This window comes from Urocitellus parryii, chromosome 5 (genome assembly GCF_045843805.1).
Source record: "Urocitellus parryii isolate mUroPar1 chromosome 5, mUroPar1.hap1, whole genome shotgun sequence".
NCBI lineage: Eukaryota > Metazoa > Chordata > Mammalia > Rodentia > Sciuridae > Urocitellus > Urocitellus parryii.
This window is the reverse complement of record NC_135535.1, coordinates 149117698-149139166: the sequence shown is the minus strand read 5'-3', so window position 1 is coordinate 149139166 and position 21469 is coordinate 149117698. Positions and strand designations below refer to the sequence as shown.

The following is a 21469-nucleotide window of genomic DNA, read 5'->3' as shown; positions in this document are numbered from 1 at the left end:
ACCGAAGGCCTAGAATATTCTAAGCATGTACTCTGACACTGTGCTACATCCTCCACCCCATGCTAAAAGTTGGGGGGAGTGTTGGGGGGGGTTATTAAAAGTGTTTTTTTTCAAAAGCCAAACGTTTTCTCTAATAAACAGATGGTGATCCATAGTGTGGCAGGGGGATAGGGAAGAATGAAGGAACTTTGGTTTGTGTAGAGGGGAGTGAAGGGAGGGTTAGGGTTGTGGGGAAGGGAAGGATGATAGAATGAGACAGACATTATTACCCTATATACACGGATGATTACACTACTGGAGTGACTCTGCAGCATGTGCTGCCAGAGAGATGAGAAGTTATGTTCCATTTCTATACAATATGTCAAAATGTATTCTACTGTAAAATAAATTTTAAAATAAAAAGGTTTGGTTTACTTTTGACCCTATTCATGTCTTCTTTGATCTCTTTACATGAATTTTCAACTCATTCATATTGTACGTGATTAACTGTCATTAAACTCACTTGATTTAAACTAAGTGAGCCAGCGCCTTGCCTTTCCTCTGTAGAGACACATGGGGGCACCAGATTTATAGAAATGGGAAACGTTTTCCTCTGTGTTGATACAAAGTGAAGTGTTTTGTTGTAGTCAGATATTTAAAAAAAAAAAAAATGAATCAATGCCATGTTCAATATCAAGCATTAATAAACTACAAGGCAAAGCAAATACCAGTCCAGTGATTGCCAGTCTGTTCTTGCCTTTAATTTTTCCTTTTAGTCTTAAATAGGAATTCTTGTTCATTAAGAATGCAGTATGGACTGGGGTTGTGGCTAGCATGTGTGAGGCACTGAGTTTGATTCTCAGCACTGCATTAAAAAATATAATAAATATATTGTGTTCATCTACAACTAAAAGTATTTTTAAGTGCAGTGAATTCTGGCCCCTAATAAAAATTTTACTACTACTAAATCAGGAAAAGAAATTATCCTTGACAATTCATTTTTGATTGATAGGAGAAGTGGGAGGACCAGTTTTTAAAGTAGCTGGAGTTCAAAATGGTATCAAAACTTTTTAAAAACAAGGTATTTCCATGTGAGAAACTAGAGTTTTCTTGTGTTCATAGTTGTGTTAGGAACATTTGTGTTTAAAAGATAAAACCATAAACCTAAATTTATTTGTGTGTTCCAGAATGGGTTGTCTCCACTGCACATGGCCACGCAAGGGGATCATTTAAACTGCGTCCAACTTCTCCTCCAGCATAATGTACCTGTGGATGATGTCACCAACGACTACCTGACTGCACTACACGTGGCTGCCCACTGTGGCCATTACAAAGTCGCCAAGGTTCTCTTGGATAAGAAAGCTAACCCCAATGCCAAAGCCCTGGTAAGTGAACCACCAGTGATCCCAGCCTGAGCTGTCTTGCTGGCGACGTGCTAGCTCACATGTGAAGAGATTGCTTTCACAGAGGCAAAAATAGATGGTGTTCTTTAAGTCAAGTATGCTTCTTGCCAATGTTTTCAAATGCCTTCTATTTCTGACGTGAACAAAGCTGATGGAGTTAAATTGTTAACCCTTCAGGGTTATAATTGTGATTCTTTGATATAAATGAAACCCAAGGACTGCACAACTTACAAAAAGGTTGAAGTGCTCAGCCTCGACTTACGATAGGTAAAATTATAGTTGTGTGAGTTAAGGGATTTTTTTTTTCTGAGATCTAAAAGCATGCGGCAAAATGATTTTAAAAAAATTAAAAGCACCTCTACATAGAAATTTATGAGCCAAAATTTTATGTGGGCCTTAACAAAATGTTGCCTGTTGTTTTCATCTTTCTTTTGACAATCAAAATGCTGGTCTCATTTGCAGTCTTCACTCTGAAAATAATTTGCTCTTTTAACCTTTAAATGGGCTGTATTTTGATTTTCTCAACATGATAGTGTGTGTGGTCTTTGCAAAGATGAACGGTCCCAACTTAGTAAACTATTTAAATTTAGTTTAGAATAAGCACCCATGCATAGAGGGAGGAAAAAATCACCCGATTTTAGGGAAAACATGCAAAATTTATCAATTTTGTGGTAAAACCTGACATCCAGTCAACCCTTCAGGAACGTCTCTGCTCCTTTCCAGATGGTGCAATTGTCTAAATGGATCCATAGTGTCTCCAGAGTTCTCTGAGCTCTGAAATTCAGAGAGGCAGCAAAAAATGAAGAGCAGGAACTCTCCAAACCTTGGATGATACATTGCCATTGTAATTCTAAAAGTGCTTATCCAGGTAGCACTTAACAACTATTGACCTGCTCAGTGTGTCAAATGTGTCTGAATTCTCAGAAGGGAGGAAAAGAAATTAGCAATCATGACTCATTTTTCCATACAAGAAAAAAAAGGTCTTAAAACAGGGTGTGGGCTGTCATTCTCATTTTCCTATGACTCTGAAGATTTCACAACATATGGAGGTTGGAACCAGTCATCCTGGCATGGACTATGACCAGAGAAATGGTCTCAGGAACCTCCCTGAAGGCACCTGCAATGACTTTGACCTAAGTGTTTCTCATGGACCTGCTTTTTGATAGTTCTCCATTAATGGCTGAAGTTTGTAGACAGTCTCGGTTATTGGGATGGATAATTTGATGGGTAGTTTGTTAAAAAGCAGATTATTTCATCAGATTCAATATTAAAGCAAATGGTTCAAGTAATGTTGAACTCTTCAAATTTATACTTCCTTGGAGTAAGCACCTACTTGAATCTTAAAGCTTGAGAATAAACGGAAACATTTTAGAACTGGTCTTGTAGTTATACTAAAACACAGCAGGAAGTCAAAACAGGCAAAATGGAGAAGTTTGACTATAAGGATACACGTTTGAGTCAAGCTGTTTTTACGATGTGTTTGAAGTGAGATTGAAAAGGGATATTATTTAGAGGAGTGAATGCCAAAATAATAAGAAAGTGATAAGTATCTTGCCTTAGCTACCAAGAGATGGTGACCAACATTTACTTCCTCTTCACAACTATCAGGACATCTTAAGCTCCTAGAGGCCACTCTACTACCTGTGCTCCCAGAGTAGGATCAACATCCTGTTTAATTCCTCATAGTTTTTCTGTTTATTTTGACATTGGGCGGGGGGTGCTGGGGAGAAGGAGTACCAGGGATTAAACTCAGGGGCACTCAACGACTGAGCCACATCCTCAGCCCTACTTTGTATTTTATTTAGAGAGAGTCTCACTGAATTGCTTAGCACAATTGAACTCACAATCCTCCTACCTCAGCCTCCTGAGCCACTGGAATTACAGGCCTGTGCCACTGTGTTGGGCCTATTTTGACATCTTTACCATATAGCATTTTAACTGTATTGTAATATTTCACTGCACAAGATTAAAATGAGTTTCAATGGAAAGTAATCAAACAGATTCATATTTGTCCCTTGCAGAATGGCTTTACCCCTCTTCATATTGCCTGCAAAAAGAATCGAATTAAAGTAATGGAACTCCTTCTGAAACATGGTGCATCCATCCAAGCTGTAACCGAGGTAAGAGGAGTGGGATTTCTGGGTTTCTTGAGGTGCTGAGAGAATAGGCAGAGTTCCAGTACCATCTGCAGGGACCAGCTAGTGCTGTTTGTGTGTCATTGCCACAGACCACATTCAAAACTCTTCAGGAAAAGGGCTGTCAGGCCTTTGAAGAAGCAGACAGGAGTGTGGGTGGGTAGAAACAAATGTATCCCATGACTAAACACACAACCCAGAATGCACGCTGCGAGTGAGTGACACCATCACAGAAAGCTCAACATATGAAAACTTATAATGTAGCGCTTCTCTAGTGGAGGTGACTTTGTCCCCTAAGAACCACTTGGCAATGACTGGAGGTATTCTGAGTGGTTACAACTGGATAGTACTCCTGTTGCTCTTGAGCAGAGGCCAGGGATGCTGCTAAACATGTTGCAAGCTACAAGATATCCTCCTCCTACTATAAACAGTAATCTGGCTCAAAATGTCAGATGCACCAAAGTTGAGAAACCGTGTTTGACCATGATCAACCATGATCTGTGTGCTTTTGTACATCAAGGATTACTTTCTTGGCTGAAAAGCTCACAATTCATGAAACACAGAGTTGTCAAAGGTAGTGAAGGACTAGCTCTAGATTTCTTTCATACAAACCAACTCAGAAACAACCCATCAGAATCGGGACTGAGCCTTCAATATGGCAAACCCAGACTAGCCTTTTTCCCTCCAGACTTGTCCCACCCCTAACCCTACCCTCCACAGATCAGGGCCACCTTCCCTGGGAAACTTCTCTTTCACCTCTGGTCTGAACTAGGTGCTCCTTCTAGGGACAGTCACCCATCCTGTATGTGTTTCTATCAAAGCACTTATCCAGCTGTCTTGCTCTTGACCCAACTGCCCCTCTTTGGCCCCAGAAACTTCAGCCTCTCTGAAGGCAGGGAGAGTCATTCTGGTCTTTACATACCCACAGTGCCTGACCCACGCATAAAGTTTGATTGAATGCTTGATGCTCGACATGAAGATTAAAGTCCAGTAATTGTTTCTTGGCTTCATGTTCTTACCTGTGAATGGAATATTTGCCTTTCATTTGTAACATTAGTAATTTTTAAATATTAAATGGTTAAAATACTAAGGTCAATTTGATCTTTTATCAGATTTCTGACTTTAAGTTAGGCAACCTATTATTTTAAGTATAAAATAGCAAGTTTATTCTCAGTGCATGGGAACCCTTTTTAAAGATCGAAATAGATTCAGATAAAAGATTGATGTTTTGAATAAGTGTCCAGAGAGGCTGGCCAGTGATGGGAAGGTTCCGTTGCCACCCCGTGCTCCCTAAGAATTTAAAGGCTATTCAGACACAGACGTGGCCTGGTACAAGTTCTAAGGACTCCCCCTGCTGATGGAAAAAGGTGCAAACTGTAGCAGAATTCTCCTTTTCTTCAGTTCTCACTCTCTGAAATCTACTCCTCTGCTTTTACTTCACTATGACTGCATAGAATTCCTTCCATGTTTTTGACAATTCTCAAATTTCTCTTGATTAGTTATCCCATTATCTTCCTTTTAAAAACACGTAAGCTTTTTTCCTAGTCATCTAAATTTTTTAAAATCAAATTATAATGTTCATGATGTAAGCTTAATTAAGTTCTGAAAAATAAAAGTGGAACCACTTCATATAAAAAGCACAAGTAAATTGTAATGTTTAACAAGATTATTGACTTGATATTTTAATCCTCTTTTTTGCTTATCCACTCTATTTCAAGCAGCTGTGGGCATATTTGATATAAAATACTCTGGAATCAATAAATGCTGCTTTATGCCAAATAGGGTTTTTTTTTTTTTCTTTTAGAGGGATGGGCGGTGCCCATGCATAACTGGGAGATTTGAAGCAAACAAATAAAAAAAGCACTTTGTTTAGTGACCATTGTGATATTTGCCTTAATTATTTTGCCTTAATTTATGATACTATAGAGTTAGCAAAGTAAATAACAAACTGTTAATGTTGATTTGCCCATTTATTAGAGGAATGGCTTTGTGTTAGGTACCCTGCCCTTTGACACGTAATACTCAGTTTATTCTGAGTGCATGAGAATTCTCTTTAAACCCCAGAATAGGATTTGGAACAAGTTAATTTCTTACTAACGTGTACATAGTCATTCTGCACCCCTCAACATATATATACTCATGTGGATAAAGAAGGGCTACTAACAAAAGAAAAAATCCTTTAAGGTATTTCTCTCTCATTTTCTTTTCTTAGAGCCATATGTGTGAAAACTTTCTTACTGGACATCACATAACCACAGAATTCACTCTAGCAAAGTGGTACTATGTGTTGACTTATTTGCCTTAGAGAATCTTTGACATAATGGTAAATGTCCTGATATCTTCTAATCTGATCACTAAACTTGTTAAGACCAAGGGATGGATCAGAGGGTGGATAGAAGACAGGCTCACAGTCAAACTCTTTTAATGATAAACTAACAAATCAACATTTCTTTCCTTTTCACTTAGTCGGGCCTTACCCCAATCCATGTTGCTGCCTTCATGGGACATGTAAATATCGTATCACAACTAATGCATCATGGAGCCTCACCAAACACCACCAATGTGGTAAGTATCTTTTAACAAAGAAGGTTCAATTGTGAACATTTAAGAAACTGACATAGGTTGCTTTTATTTGCTCAAAATAATTGCTATTTAATTTGACCACTTAAAAAGATAAAATTTGGGAATTACCTTTGCTTTCTTTTACTTTGAAGATAAGATGCAGTCAGTTGCTAGTTGGCCACAAATTGTTATAATTTATGGACTATGTCCATTAACGTTACAAGTACATTATTACTGTATGTTATGTTTTAAAAAATAAAGTATTGGGGCTGGGGTTGTGGCTCAGCAGTAGAGCACTCGCCTAACACATGTGAGGCCCTGGGTTTGATCCTCAGCACCACATAAATAAATAAATAAATAAATAAAGGTATTGTGTTCAACTACACCTAAAAATAAATATTTAAAAAAATTAAAATAAAATAAAGTATTAGGCAAATTCTTCTATAACTGAAACCATAAAAAGTGAGGTTAAAAAAAGCAATAAACTGTTGTGAAGGTGGTTCAGACACTATCATTTATATTAAGAAGTAATTGCAAGTAACTTCAAAGTAATCTCTATTAAATGTCCTCCATCTATGGAGGACAAACCTATGGAACTGAGATTTCAGGTTTTCCAGTGGCATTGTTTTCCCACAGTAAGCTTTGCTGCCAAACCCAAGAGACTTACTTCAGAGTAAATATCAGAGCAGTAACTTACCACCCTTGATGTGCATGTGGAATTTGGTATTGTTTTATAGAATTTCAAACATGATATTATCAAAGTGTTAGCACACTGGACCACAACTATTAGAACACTCATTGGACTCATGAACACTAAAGAAGTAAAAGTAAATAATATCTGGATCAGAAGGGATAAGCCATGAAGTCTTGCATACTCACCTTGAGAACAGCCTTACCTATAGGACTATTTATATTCTAGAATTTCCAACTAGCACCTCCACAGATAGAAACAGACCAGTTTCTCAATTGAAATATAATCTACTAAATCTGAGGTTACGAGTGAGTTTTATTTTCCTTCCTAAATAGAACACATGGTAATAAAGTAAACAACATCCTTAATATCTTTCCCATAATCACAGTAATAAATTTCCTGGGAAATATGTCTTCCTCTGTCCTTCCATAAAGATATATGACCTATTATACAAAGCTTAATTTATAAAAAAAATATTAATAGGCATCACTTGTGTGAAAAATCAAATAAAATTTTGATTTTTATTTTACATGTTTTGTATCTCATTTTCATTTTTATTAAATAAAAAATAATCTGAATGAAATCTGTTTAGTGAAAAATGTGAGAAAGGGATGTTCCACTGACAAAGAAAATGGCTCCTTAGGGTAATACCAAGGACTAAGTTTACTGTTCACATAAAGCGGAGGATGCAATGGAACCAGAGATAAGCCTTGTCTGGGTTGGGGCATGTTTTTCGGTGCCCATGTTGGGAGTCAGCTTTTTTGTTGCTATGACCAAAAAGATCTGATGAGCAATCTTATGAGCAAAACTTTATTGGGTGCTCACAGTTTCAGAGGTATCAGTCCATAGAGGACTTCCTCTGTTGCTCTAGGTCTCAGTAAGGCAGACCATCATGGTGGAAGAGGAAAGCAGCTCAGGACATTACAATAAGGAAGAAGAGAAAGTGTTCCACTTGTCAGTGACAAAATATATACCCCAAAGGCAAGCCCCCAATGCCCACTTCTTCCAGTCACACCTTACCTGCCTACAGTTACCACCCAGTTAATCCCTATTAATGGATTAAGGCACTGATTTGATGACAGCGCTCATGACTCAATCATCTCACCTCTAAACTTTCTTGCATTGTCACACATATGAGATTTGGGGAGATACCTAATATCTAAACCATAACACCATGCAATGTTTTGTTTTTAATTCTGATTTTGTAATCAACATTAAGAATTGAGAAGTTTACCCAGATATCCAGACTGCCAATCAACTTTTTGACAGCACAAAGGTGTCAAAAAACTCTTCAGGTTGGCATCTTGAAGAGTTACAACAGCAATCTGCAGCTGCAAGGTGGTGGCTGCCCCCTTTAGGGAATGTGTGGAACTCTCTTGTTAAGTTCTCCCCACCTGTTTTGCTTCCTTGACTTACTATTCTACTTGGCCCCACTGAACATTCACCTTTTCAACCCAACTAAGGCCATTTTGTAGATTACATTTCTGATACTGTCAGTGACAAGATTTCCTAGGGTTACACCAAAGTCTCTACCATCATGGATCAGTTTCCTATGAAATTTTTATGTATTTGGTATCCTAGCTTTTCAATAAGAAAGTGTTTAAAATAGTAATTTTTTAAAAGGGTCATCCTAAACTTTATGCCAAATAAAACAAGCCACTCCTCTTCAGAGCTTCAGTTAATTTATTTTGGCTCATGTTCCCAGAGAGGAGAAACAGCATTGCATATGGCAGCTCGGTCCGGCCAAGCTGAAGTTGTGCGGTATCTGGTACAAGATGGAGCTCAAGTGGAAGCTAAAGCTAAGGTATGTGCCATACATGGAACCATTTGCTATTGAGGAAAAAAAAATCTTGGATTTTAACAAAACTTTTAGACACATACATGTTATCTTTCAATACCATTTTAAAATAATGAACAACCTCTAGTAACAAAAGTTTCTGCCCAAGTAATATTGTAAAAAAAAAAATCCCTTCCCTCCATATTTGTTCATTCAGTTATTTAATTTAATTATGTTAAGTAAAAATATTATGCCAGAAACTGTCCTTGTGACACTTTCTAGTCCCTAACAGATCCAGACTTGGTCCAGAGTTTTTCACACTACATGAAGAAGGGCTTATGTGCAAAGATTCCAGAATAAGCACAACTTGAAGCATGGTGAAGCTATTTTGGTTGATTCATATGTCAGCTGGTACAAAAGGAAAACAGATGATTTTATTTTTTTCTCTGTAAATCGTGACACTGTAATACCTGAGACCCAGATTAGAGCCACTTCAGAGATCTACCTTTACATGTAAGAAGAATGTCAGGGTTGATTTTGGATGCTTCCTAGTCTCCCTGGTGTTTAGCCTCCAGTAGAAGCCCACTTGTAAGTTTTATGATAGACAGTTGGTCTGATTATCATAATGGCAGTTCAGGTCAAAATCTTAACAAGTACATAAAAACCTTACCATTAAATTTTTAATTATAATATATAAATGTTCATTTATTGCCACTTGTATAAAGTGCAAGTGCATAGATTCAGGTTAATTAGTAATTTGAGTACACAACATTTTCAGACTTTTATAATTTTCCCCCTGTATTCAGCTATCTCACTCATAGCTAATTTAGCCAGAAATTTTTAATGAACTTATATCAAGGCCATGAAACTTTCAGCTTATTCCTAGGGAAAAATAAAGCTTTTCCTTTCATACTCATATTTTACCTATTACATATTGCTTAAATATATAATTAAGTAGGTGCTCAGTAGGTATACAAATATAATACAAGTATAGGACAATCTAGTAAAATAATTAGTACCTGTATAGTGGTGTAGGAATAAGCCACTAGCTCTTTGTGAACATGAAATCCACAGTTAATTGCAAAGGTTGTTAAAAAAAAAAAAAAAAAAAATCTTGATTGTCTAGTGTACCATGGGCCAGTTGGTGGATCCCATTCATGATCTGGAAACAGGTCAGCAGGCTCTTCCTGTAAAGAGGCTGATAGTAAATATTTTAGGCTTTGCAGGGTCTGTCACAGCTTCACAACTCTGCCATTGTAGTGCAAAAGCAGTGGCAGACATCTGTGAATGGACATGACTGTGTTCCAATAAAACTCTATTTACAAAAAATATGTGGCAGCCAGATTTGGTACCTTCATTTTAATTTGCTGACCTCTGATAGAGGGTTTTAGTTATTTCTCTAAATTAGTTAAATGGAATGACTAAGAGAAGCTGTAATCTACCATAGATTATAAGAAACTTCATATTCAAGAGTTTGTTACATATTAAACATCTTGTCTAGGGAATGATTTCATAGACATATTTATACATATTTTACACATAATTTACACATATTATTTCATTAAGTAGGAAGTATGTTTAATTGTCAAGGGCCTGTTCTTAATCAGAATGCTTGGGCTTGAATCTTGGTCCACAATTTAGTAACTATGTAACATTGGGCAAGTTAATTAACAGCCATGTGCCACGTTTTCTCATTTAAAGTCCTCATATAGAAAGTGGGAACAATGTTTGTTCCAATTCATAGGATTTTTGTGAAGATTAATGAAGTAATGTAGGTAAAGTAATTTAAACAAAGCTGGAAAACAGTAGGTGCTCAGTAGGTATTTGGTGATTGTAATGGGAGTAATAGAAGGAAAAATTTTTCCTTGGTGCCTTTTTCTATTTTCAATATTCCTCTTCTTCTTTGGGGCATTCCTCTAACTTCTCTTATGCATTCTAGTCAAAGGGGTAATGTAGCCCTTTGACCTTGTCACTCATCCAAAACAGTGGCCTATATTCTACACTCTGTACCTTCCTGGCTTAAAATATTTACCTAAACTTGTATCACATTTCAGTAGGGAATTTCTTTTTGGAGGACTGTCACAGGGCATCTTTGGGCAAATTAGGAAGAAGTGGTACTTGGGGATAAGGCCCTAAGGGCAAAGCACTTGGTAAGCACTTTATACCTTTGGATGGATTGTAACAATGTGGCCCTCCATTCTGGGCATATGCACACCAGGAGCATGGCTTGGTACCAGAGTATCAGCTTCCATCATCCCTCCTGGCAAAACCTTGGCTCCTAGACACCTGCACAGGCTGATACTCCCCTTTCCCTTTGCTTTTATCAATGAGAAGGCAAGCACCAATAAAATCATTCATTCCATGAATGCATAATAACCAGTACAGATATGTGAGTTTTACTAGAATCTCAGGTATATGAGTTTTACTAGAATCCATTCTCTTATCTTCCAAAAAAGGAATCACTAGAGGTTGAAAATTGATACTCTATAGCATGTTGTAATGGTGATTATCTATAGATAGACCCACCTTTCAGTTTTCATGTTAATAGATCCACCATCCCCACATTTCTAAACCTTGTAGAAAACGATAAATGAGATTCCTATTAACATTGAATCAAAGAGTTTAATGTGCCTCCACCATCAAGCAGCTAATGTTCCCTGAATTTTTCATATGGCACCATTGTTTTCTGAGTTCATCAGTCTCATATTTCTACCTTGCCGTTTAGGATGACCAAACCCCACTCCACATTTCAGCCCGACTGGGGAAAGCAGACATAGTGCAACAGCTACTGCAGCAAGGAGCATCTCCAAACGCAGCCACAACTTCTGGGTACACCCCCCTCCATCTTTCAGCCCGAGAGGGGCATGAAGATGTAGCCGCATTCCTTTTGGATCATGGAGCATCTTTATCTATAACAACAAAGGTAGGAAAATAAGTCTCAGAATCCTGCTGGGTCCCCCAAAGTACATCCTCCTCAAGGTTCCCTGCATATAATAGGTACAGAACTCCACAACAGCATCTATACTTGGATCCCAGGGCAGTCATTAACATGGCCAGTAAAACCCTGGTGTGCAGGAGGATAGTTCTTTGTATTTGGGGAAGGTTTTTATTTTGGTCTTGAATTTCCCAGTATGTGACCTTGTAATAAATATTACTGATATGTAGAATCAGAGATTTCTTGCAAGTTATATGATTAACTTAAATTGTAGTTTGAAAACATAGTTACCAATTTCTTGTATTGAGCCAAAGTACTGAAACCCCATATCAAACCCCATATCAGTTGATGGATGCTTTAAAAAAAAAAAAACTTTCAAATCAAGATTTTTTTTAATTTGTTGTTTCTATTCTTTTTGTTTCATTGTTGTTATGTTTGATTTTAAAAAAAAAGAACCTCTTGATATCAACTGGGCCACAGTTGTTGTACATGTACAGAGCACAAAATTGGAGCTCATTTTTCTTGTGATACTACATAAACTTAGCAAGTGTAATAGCAAGATGAATGGTCTATGGTGTGTGTGGAAAAAAAACTTGCAATAGGTGCTGCAGTATTTGATTTGGATGCAGATAAGGATTAATGTGAAATCAATGTAGAAGATAATTACAAATACTTAGAAAACCATCTGAATAAATGATAACTACCTCAAACTTTATCTCCCATGATTCTTTTGGCCTCTTAAATAGAGTTAAGATGTAAGTTCCTGGATCTCATTTCATATGTGAAACAGAATAATGGGTGATGGATTTGGGGTGCCCCTGACCTTCCACCATACCAGCTGCCCACTGGCTCTTGTTTGCTGCAGTCTCATGGGTCATATATGTTGATAACCCTCCAATTCCTGATGCATGCTCCAGACGCACCCTAATGGTGCATGCTAACTGACTGGTTGATTGATAGATGAAAGAATAGAAGAGCAACACAAATTATGAGCATCCAGTGTCATTACTCAGCTCATCTATAGAGCAAATGTGAAAGATTTCCGTTGCCTACTCCTAAAGAGTGGAGCATGATAAGGACATTATGTGTATTCATAGAGCAAGTTCCCAATCAGGTGATGTGAGATTACAAGAGGCTCAGACTTGGGGTGGATTTTCCCAAACCCTCCAACTTGGAATCGGGTCCCCATAAACCTATTCTTCCCACAATGTAAAGCCCCAAAATGGCCATAGAATAACTCCAGATTCAGCTCCCCACCTTCTTCCTGATGAGACACCTGATTAGTACCAAAGTTAGTGGAATGTTATGGTTTAGTCAGTAGAGGAAGAAAGATTCTCTTGTTGGGTGTTCCTCTTCTCCCAGGTACTTGTCTAATAATCTTGATTCTTACATAGAGATTTAACGTCGTCATCACTAGAATACTTTTTCAGTTACAGAAAAACAATGGCCTATGTCATTTCTGTTGTTCTTTTTTTTTCCTTTTTTTAGAAAGGATTTACTCCTCTTCATGTGGCAGCAAAATATGGGAAGCTTGAAGTAGCCAATCTCCTGTTACAAAAAAGTGCATCTCCAGATGCTGCTGGGAAGGTATGAGGTCAACATCAACTTGTACCAGAACACATCCATTGATAACAAAAAAGCACTTGCTAATATTCCCCAATAGCCAACTAGATGACAACTAAATTATATTTAAGTCCCAGTAGGATGAAGAATTCTTGGGAAATGGGTGAATGTTTGGTCCAAGTATTATGGAATTGGAATATAAACTACAACCTATGTTATACCCGTTCTAATCCTATTTCCTAAATGTAGACCTGGACTCTCCTATTAATACACTTTTGACCCTGGTTGTTGTTTCTGCACGTGTTTTCAGAGCGGACTAACTCCACTGCATGTAGCTGCACATTATGATAATCAGAAGGTGGCCCTTCTGCTTTTGGACCAAGGAGCCTCACCTCATGCAGCAGCAAAGGTACCTGTAACTCACACCATGAAGAGGACGATACACGATACCTATCTGTGTGCACATTGAGTTTCATTCACTCTCACCATAGCACCCTCCTCATTTGGAAATCACTTAAAAATCATAGAAATAGAAGCTCCTACGGAATCGGGGCCTTCCGCTATCTAGTCAACTAATGTGGTAGATGCTCAATAAATATTTACGTGTCAGTTGATTTCCCTTGGAAATCCAGAACATCCTGAAGCCTGGGGAAGAAAAGAAGTCGGAGTTTTTAGCCAGATTAAAAACATAAGCACAGCCTGAGGTGACACAGTAAGAAAGTTCCAATTTGTCAAAATTATAAAATACATACTCTGCTTTTCTAGCAATAAAACATTGCTATCAGGTTGCTTGTGTTTCATGAAAGGAGTTGGAAGGTTTTGCATATGTGTTTTTATTATCACTAGAAGGAATCCTCATTATTGTTAGGGCATTTTGAAGAGGAGACATCTTAGATTTGTGATAAAAAAGAATATAGTGTATGTAGCCATTTTATTATTCTGGTATTCTGATTTGAGAGGCTAATCATAAAGCAGAGTTTATTTAAAGATGAATTAATAGAGTGCTACTGGATTAGTATATTCCGCATTATTGAGCAGATGATTATGATCAGAGAATGCTTAAATAATGCAAACCATAATTTATCTTTAATTTTTATAGCTTTTTTAATGGTACATTATAATTATACATAATAGTGGTATTCATTGTTACATATTCATACATGCATATAACATAATTTGGTTAATTTCATTCCCAGAACCTCCCCCTTTTCTTCCCCTCCACAAACAACATTTTAAATATTACCTATTACTACATCCTGTTGGTTGAAAACCCTTTAATGATCCTAGTGCTTTTTGCCTCTTTGTTTTACCATTTCATTTTGGAGGAATTTCTGTACTCGCCTTTAAATTTAATGTTTAGATCAAATCAATTGTATACACAGATAACTAACCTGTTCTAGGTTACTTTAGATACTTTAAGAAAGTTCTAGTGACTTTCTCCATATGGAAAATATGAGTGTTTCTCCTCAGAACATTTTTCGTGCTTTTTTTTTTCTACTTAAACATTAAGCCACATCCCCAGCTCTTGTTTTTTTTTTTATTGAGACAGGGTCTAAGTTGCTCAGTGTCTCACTAAGTTGCTGAGGTTGGCTCTGAACTTTCAATCCTCCTGCCTCAGCCTCTTGTCCCACTGGGATTATAGGCATGTGCCACCACACCAGGTTTCCTTCATTCTTAAATCATTTTCTGCCTCATCCCCTCCAGAACCATACCCACTGAAATAAATTCAAAGCAAACCTCCTGAAACCTGATTTTTGTCTATATGTAACCCCTACCATATATTCTCACCTTGGCAAATATTTGGTCTGTTATGAAAAAAGTTTATCAAGCCCTGCTAAGCCTTAATAAAACTTTAGCTTGAAAAGTAAAAAATATATATATATATATATATATATATATATATATATATATATATATATATATATATATTTTCACAGGGCCAAGAGATGGAAAGAGCCCTAGTGTCCATCAGTGTGTGAATAAATAAAAATATGGGCCATGTATATGTAAACCCACACATCTGAGTATGTGCACATACACACAATGGAATATTATTCAGTCTTAGGACAAATATTGTATGATTTTACTTTTGTGGTACATAGAATAGTCACATTTAGAGACAGAAGTAGAATAGTGGTTGTCAGAGATAGGTGGAAGGAGGAAATGAAAGTTAGATTAAATGAATACAAGTTTCAGTTTAGAAAAATGGAGAAGTGTTCTGCAAATGGGTAGTGATGATAGTTGGAAAACAGTTTGAAGGTGCTTATCAGCACCAATCAGTACACATAAAAATGCTTCAAGTGTGAAATTTTGTTATATATATTTTACCATAATTTTTAAAAACATTTTTTGAGACGCTTGGGATCAAGTACAAGGCCTTGCACATGTAAGAGGCTCTCTACCACTGAGCCACATCCAAAGCCTTACCATAATTTTAAAGAAAGTAATGGTTGTCCATTTAATTTCAATATCCCAATGCATGCAGGCTCCTTGCCTTGTAAGTAACCTCAGAGTTTTGAAAGGTAACAAGTAACTATTACTCACATGGAAGTAATGTTGGTACAACTAGTGCCAAGCAGTTTATAGCTGACAAAAGTTATGTGTGACAGAATGAATCCAATCCATCTTTCTGTCCACGAATAACTCTTACACAGGTTAATAGTTGGTATCATTTGTAGTTGATTGCAGCTTTACATTTGTCAGATAAAATAGGATATTCATGGTTCCATATTTGCAAAACATCTTTTGACAAAGAGTTAAAGAGCAGTTCTTTAAATAACTCCTTATAACATTCCATTAGCCTCAGGCATATATTTTACAGTCAATTAAACACAGGCTTTTAAATGGGACATTGATTCTCTTTCCTATTGCACAGTTGCCTTGCAAGAGCCTGTGTAATGCCATCTCTGGCACACATCCAACCATCCCCATCTTCTAAGGCAGTGGTACTGGTCAGGGACTTATTCTAGACTTTGATCCTGAGCAAAGGTAGTCAGTCATATCAGGGATTGGCTTTGTCTGCTAGGACGGATAGGAAAGGTAGCAGAATACAACAATTACTAATAGGGCATTATGTAAAATTGTGGATATGTAACGGATGTGATTCTGCAATCTGCATTTGGGGTAAAATTGGGAGTTCATAACCCACTTGAATCTAATGTATGAAATATGATATGTCAAGAGCTTTGTAATGTTGTGAACAACCAATAAAAAAAAAAAAGACACACACACACACAAAAAAAACCCTCCCGATTCCATTATTTTAATAATGAGGAGGAGCCTGATGAGGCTCCATATTTCTGTGTCATGAAGAGTCAGGAGGTAGGCAAGGCAGCTGTTGATGCTGGTTTAGTTGTTGGTTCAGGCAAATTCCTCCAGTTTTTGTTTTGTTTTGTTTGGGGTCCTTTCTTTTAGAGGTGGCTGGAGCACAGGCTGCCAGCAGCAAGGCAACAGGCAGAAAGAAAGTCAGCACAGCAGGGCTTTCTCAGAAACTCCACCCACCCCTTTCCTACATCTCATTGGTCACTTCTATTTGCATGGGAAGCTGGGAAATGTAGTTTGTTAGCTGGATTCCCTGCCAGATGTTCCTTCGCTAAAGGGAGGAGAATGAAATGAGACTAGGCAGTCTCTACTCCAGGGAAGCTCTTTTTGGCAGTGATGAGAAGTGAGGGACAAAGCCTCAAGAGAGCATGATTACCATGTGGGTGTCTACTCTTCCTTAGATCACATCCTCTGTCTTTTAGAGCATCCAATACATTCTTACTTTTCTTCCCTTCTTTAAAATTGCCAATGTGTTTTCTTACTCCCATATATTCTATAAATATGATGTGATTTAGGTAAAATAAAGTAGATGGGCTGCTGTAATCCAGCCAATTTTAGCCAGCTCAGTTTCATGAGACAGGAAACTGTGCTGGAAAGAATATTGGCTTGAGTTCAGGCATAACCTGGACACTAATTATGGAAGAGATATAGTGAGCTTTATTGTTATTTGTCAGATTTCTATTAGATAAAATATGCAAAATGTCTATGGATATAGGTAAGAATATTTATGAAAAATATTGGAAAAATATATAAATACTATGTATTACTTTGATGATTTAAAATTACATTTGTTTTAATTGTGAGATGCAAAGGTGCACATGACAAGTCTTTTGTCTCCTACATCCAGAGGAAAGAAATAGAGACTAAGATTATTCTGTAATTGAATCCCTTCCTATTTTACTTATCCAGTTAATGCATCTTCTTCATTTAGTGTGGCAAGTAAAACCATTTTACTTTCCGTAAAACAGAAAGAATTTAGATAATTTAGGAAGAAAATTTATAGGTCTCAGAGAAACTTCATTATTTGAAAATATTTCTTTAGTCATTCTAAGATAATTTCCCATTCTAAAATAATGCCATGAATCATTTTTCCCTTGTTCTGTACTTTCCTTTGTGTCTCAGGTAAGGAACTCAGGATAAAATGCTAAGCAATAGTAAGGAACTTATCTGGAACTGTCATACATTACAGAAATACCAGAGCACCCCTTTATAGTAGGTCCTGGTCCTAGGACTTTTTAGTAATGGAGAAGACTGTCATATCTGAGAGGATGTGCCTTTCCTCAGTTAGGTATAGAAAAGTGACTAACCTGAAGGTTGTGTCTGTCATAAAAGCAAAAAGAAATAAGATTCTGAATAAGAAGCTAACTTCTGTCTTGACCTTGCCTTTACCTCTCTAATTTGCTTTGTGAATCTTCTACGTTGTGGAGGATGGTGAAATGGCTTACCCCTCCTATTTCTCACTGTATTGTTGGCTTCTCTCCAAATCTCTGCATTGGACTCTGCAGGCAAACTGGTCTCTGAAGGGTGTGTCTGAGCAGAGGGCCAAATGCTTCCCAGGGCAGCTGGGGTTTACAGATGGCAAGAGGTCAGACTAAAAATAGGGATATAAAGTGTTCTTCTACACTGGCTTATCCAGTTTGGCAGAGGCTGGTTTCAGAAGAGTCTAGCCACTTTCCATTTCCATTTTATATGGTCAGATTCAAGTTCATATCGCAATGTAATCTTGCATTTCCCTTAAATGACTGTGAACTAGGGCAAAGAACCCAGAGCTTTCTCAGGTCAGGAGCCTTTAGAGTTTCCTGAGGTGTGGCTAATTAACAATTTATCAAAAGAATTGTGGTTGACTGTAGCTGAGTATCAGGGCTCAGCCAAGAGAAGGAAGCCATAATGTTCAGAAAGCTATTATACACTTGATTCAAATTCTGAAGATTACTTTCTTCATTTAATCAATATGTACCAGTTATTGTGGGCCGCTGGAGGTACAGTCAGGTCCAAAACAATATGTGCCCATCACAGATTTATATTTTAGGAAATATAGGCTCATACATAAACAAAAGAATGCCATTGAATGTCCCCAAGACTAATTATAGTCAAGTTGAGGGCCTGATTATTGGGGTTTGGACAGTGGAAAAATATAGAGGACTTCATTGAGGGCATGGCCTTTGTGCTTCACTTTCAACCGATAGATACTGGCCTCATGGGCATGTTGGGGAAAAGTATTCTTGATAGAGTAAGGTAAGGCAGAAAACATGAGAATGCATTTGGTTAAAGACCTGCAGGATGACCAGTCTGACTAAAACAGAGCATAGAGTCTGGAGTTTTGTGAAAGAGGAAATCAGATAGGAAAACAAGTAGATTGTAGCATCTTGACTACCTTGAAAATATCAAATTGCCACTTATAACCAATACACGGTGTCTTAGTCCTTTTGGTGCTACTATAAAAGGATAACTGAGACTGGGAATTTTATAAAGAAAATATTTATGTTTTACAGTTCTAGAGGCTGGAAAGGCAAAAGTAGAGGGATCCATGCCTGGTGAGGAGCCTTCTTGCTGTTTCATCTTGTGGCAGAAAGCAAAAGCGCAAGATAGAAACAAACTGAACTCGTTCTATTATCAAACACCCACTTCTGGAGAAAACAGTATTAAGCCATTCATGGGAGCAGAGCCCTTGTGACCTAATCACTACTTACTGGTCCCACTTTTCAACATTGTTGCATTAAGAATTTAATTTCTAATACATGAATTTTGGAGGGTGTATTCAAATTATACTAGGTGGCCATTTAAGGAAAGGATTTGGGGAATGAAATTTTGAATGGCTCTCAGCATGCCTCAATGATATCATATTGCTTGTTGTTTCCCAGTAGGGATGCATCCTATTTCTAATTGAAATAAAGTAAGCAAGCTGGAAACAGTGGTACACACCAGTTATCCCAGCAACTTGTGAGGCTGAAGCAGGAGGATCACAAGTTTGAGGCCAGCCTCAGACACAGTCAAATAAAAAATAAAAATAGCTGGTGATGTGGCTCAGTGATAGAGTACCCTGGGTTCAATTCCTAGTGCCAAATAAATAAAGTAAGTAAGTATTGAGCACCTTCTAACCTAACTACCTATCAGAGGGAAATCTGTATTCCTTTTGAAAATCCACAGTACCCTCTTTTGATAAACTGTCCATATAATGTTATCCCTTCTTAGGAACAGAGGAGACAGGAGAGTGCTACATTACTGACACCACTTGATTTGATAGTATTTGCTTACTTAATTGAAAATTTTTAAAGCAGTCAAAACCACTAGAAAAGGGAAGTATGCTATTTGAAAATGCATTTTTATCTTGTTACTGGGAATGTGACCAAGTGGTTCTTGTTGACAGAATGGTTATACGCCGCTGCACATTGCTGCCAAAAAGAACCAGATGGACATAGCGACGACTCTGCTGGAATATGGTGCTGATGCCAACGCAGTTACCCGGCAAGGAATTGCTTCTGTCCATCTCGCAGCTCAGGAAGGACACGTGGACATGGTATCGCTGCTCCTCAGTAGAAATGCAAATGTGAACCTGAGCAATAAGGTAACCTTTCTCTTGCCCTACAAATCATGCAATACAGAATTTCACTCCTCAGAAAAGATGTTAAATGTTTGTGAAAAATCTGGGTCAAACAAAATGTGTGAGGTGTGATATTGCACAGAGATGTTTACTAAAGTGTTATTTACCTTGGCAAAAACTTGAAAACAGTCTATTTAAATAATAGAATGGCAAATAAACAATCATTTAATTTTAGTATATATGTACATGGCTCTACAATAGGAAGAACCATAAAAATAAGGTCCACAAAGTTTTTGTAATAATATGAGAAGTTTTGAGTCTGTTAATTCAAAGTGGAACATTGTTACCTCATTAGAACATTGCAAATAAGGAATTGGAAATTCCTTATTCCTTGTTGCTTTATTTCGCAAACATTTGAGGGGCTTTTTTTCCTTGACTGTCTCAGTTTTAAGTCTTAAGTTAGAGAAATTGGAAACATTGCTGTCTTTAGTAAGTTCATTTTAATAAAAGAAATTCAAAGTAGCTATTTTAGTGAACACATAGGAAGTCCTTATCTTACAAGTCTAGTGTTTGTTTAAAAATTGGCTGGTTCCATAGTTTGGCTGTTGTGTTCAACACCTTTTAAGAAGAAAGAGGATTATCTCCACTTGGGGAAAAAGGTCACTCTGTGCTAACCTGAATTTTTCCAACACTATAATTTAACAAATTCTCGGGGCTGGGGTTGTGGGTCAGTGGTAGAGTGCTTGCCTAGCATGCATGAGACACTGGGTTCGATCCTTGGAACCACATAAATATGTAAAAATAAAGATGTTGTGTCCACCTAAAACTTAAGAATAAATATTTGAAAAAAAAATTTAACAAATTCTATAAGCCAAAATTCATACATAGGTGACCAGAGAAAACCTTTTTTAGTTTTAGCAACTTGAAAAATCCTTTTTGATTTTCTGATTATTGAACAATCACATTCTTTAATTTTGTTCTAGTGTAGGGATTTGATTTTCTAACATTTTCCTTTTGGAAATGTTCCTTTTAGGAATGTATGTCTCAATATAATGGGAATCACAAACCAATTTCAAAGTCATGATCATTAGGATTAGTTTGTGTTTTTGAATTTTGTAAGTTTTATGTACCAATTTATAGATCAGCCTTATAATATTTTGCTGCACAATTCAACTTGTCTTGATGACAAGGTGTTACCTTTCTCAAATTGAAGTACATTCTGTCATTTACTAGATTTTATTTTTTTCCTGTGAGCCCAAAATATTGCATTTTATTCATCCTACCAGATACAATGAATCATCTAGCATCTTATCACTTTAAAAGTGGCTATTTTTAGTAGATTTCATATCAAACTAGTATAACTGGCTTTTTGCTTTAAAATCCTTCAATCAACTGGCCTTATATTTACCCTAAAGTCATACGTTGTTTTTAGGCTGAAAAGATTTTAGGGGGGAAATTATTCATGTTTCATTTAGTAGACTAGAAAGTAGCAACAGAATTCTGAAGATCAAAAGACATGGATAGTAAATCATGAGAAATGAATAAGCCTGGAGAATTCTGTC

General features: G+C 37.1%; 1 protein-coding gene across 1 annotated transcript in view; it reads left to right on the top strand.

Annotated features, from left to right (window-relative positions):
* Ank3 (ankyrin 3) overlaps nt 1–21469 on the top strand; it is a 323355-nt gene that overhangs the window by 159200 nt on the left and 142686 nt on the right. Inside the window, exons 10-17 of the mRNA XM_077799312.1 lie at nt 1167–1364; nt 3404–3502; nt 5984–6082; nt 8476–8574; nt 11273–11470; nt 12971–13069; nt 13356–13454; nt 19734–19931. Coding sequence (XP_077655438.1) covers nt 1167–1364; nt 3404–3502; nt 5984–6082; nt 8476–8574; nt 11273–11470; nt 12971–13069; nt 13356–13454; nt 19734–19931 — 1089 coding nt within the window. The remainder of the gene's footprint in view (nt 1–1166; nt 1365–3403; nt 3503–5983; nt 6083–8475; nt 8575–11272; nt 11471–12970; nt 13070–13355; nt 13455–19733; nt 19932–21469) is intronic.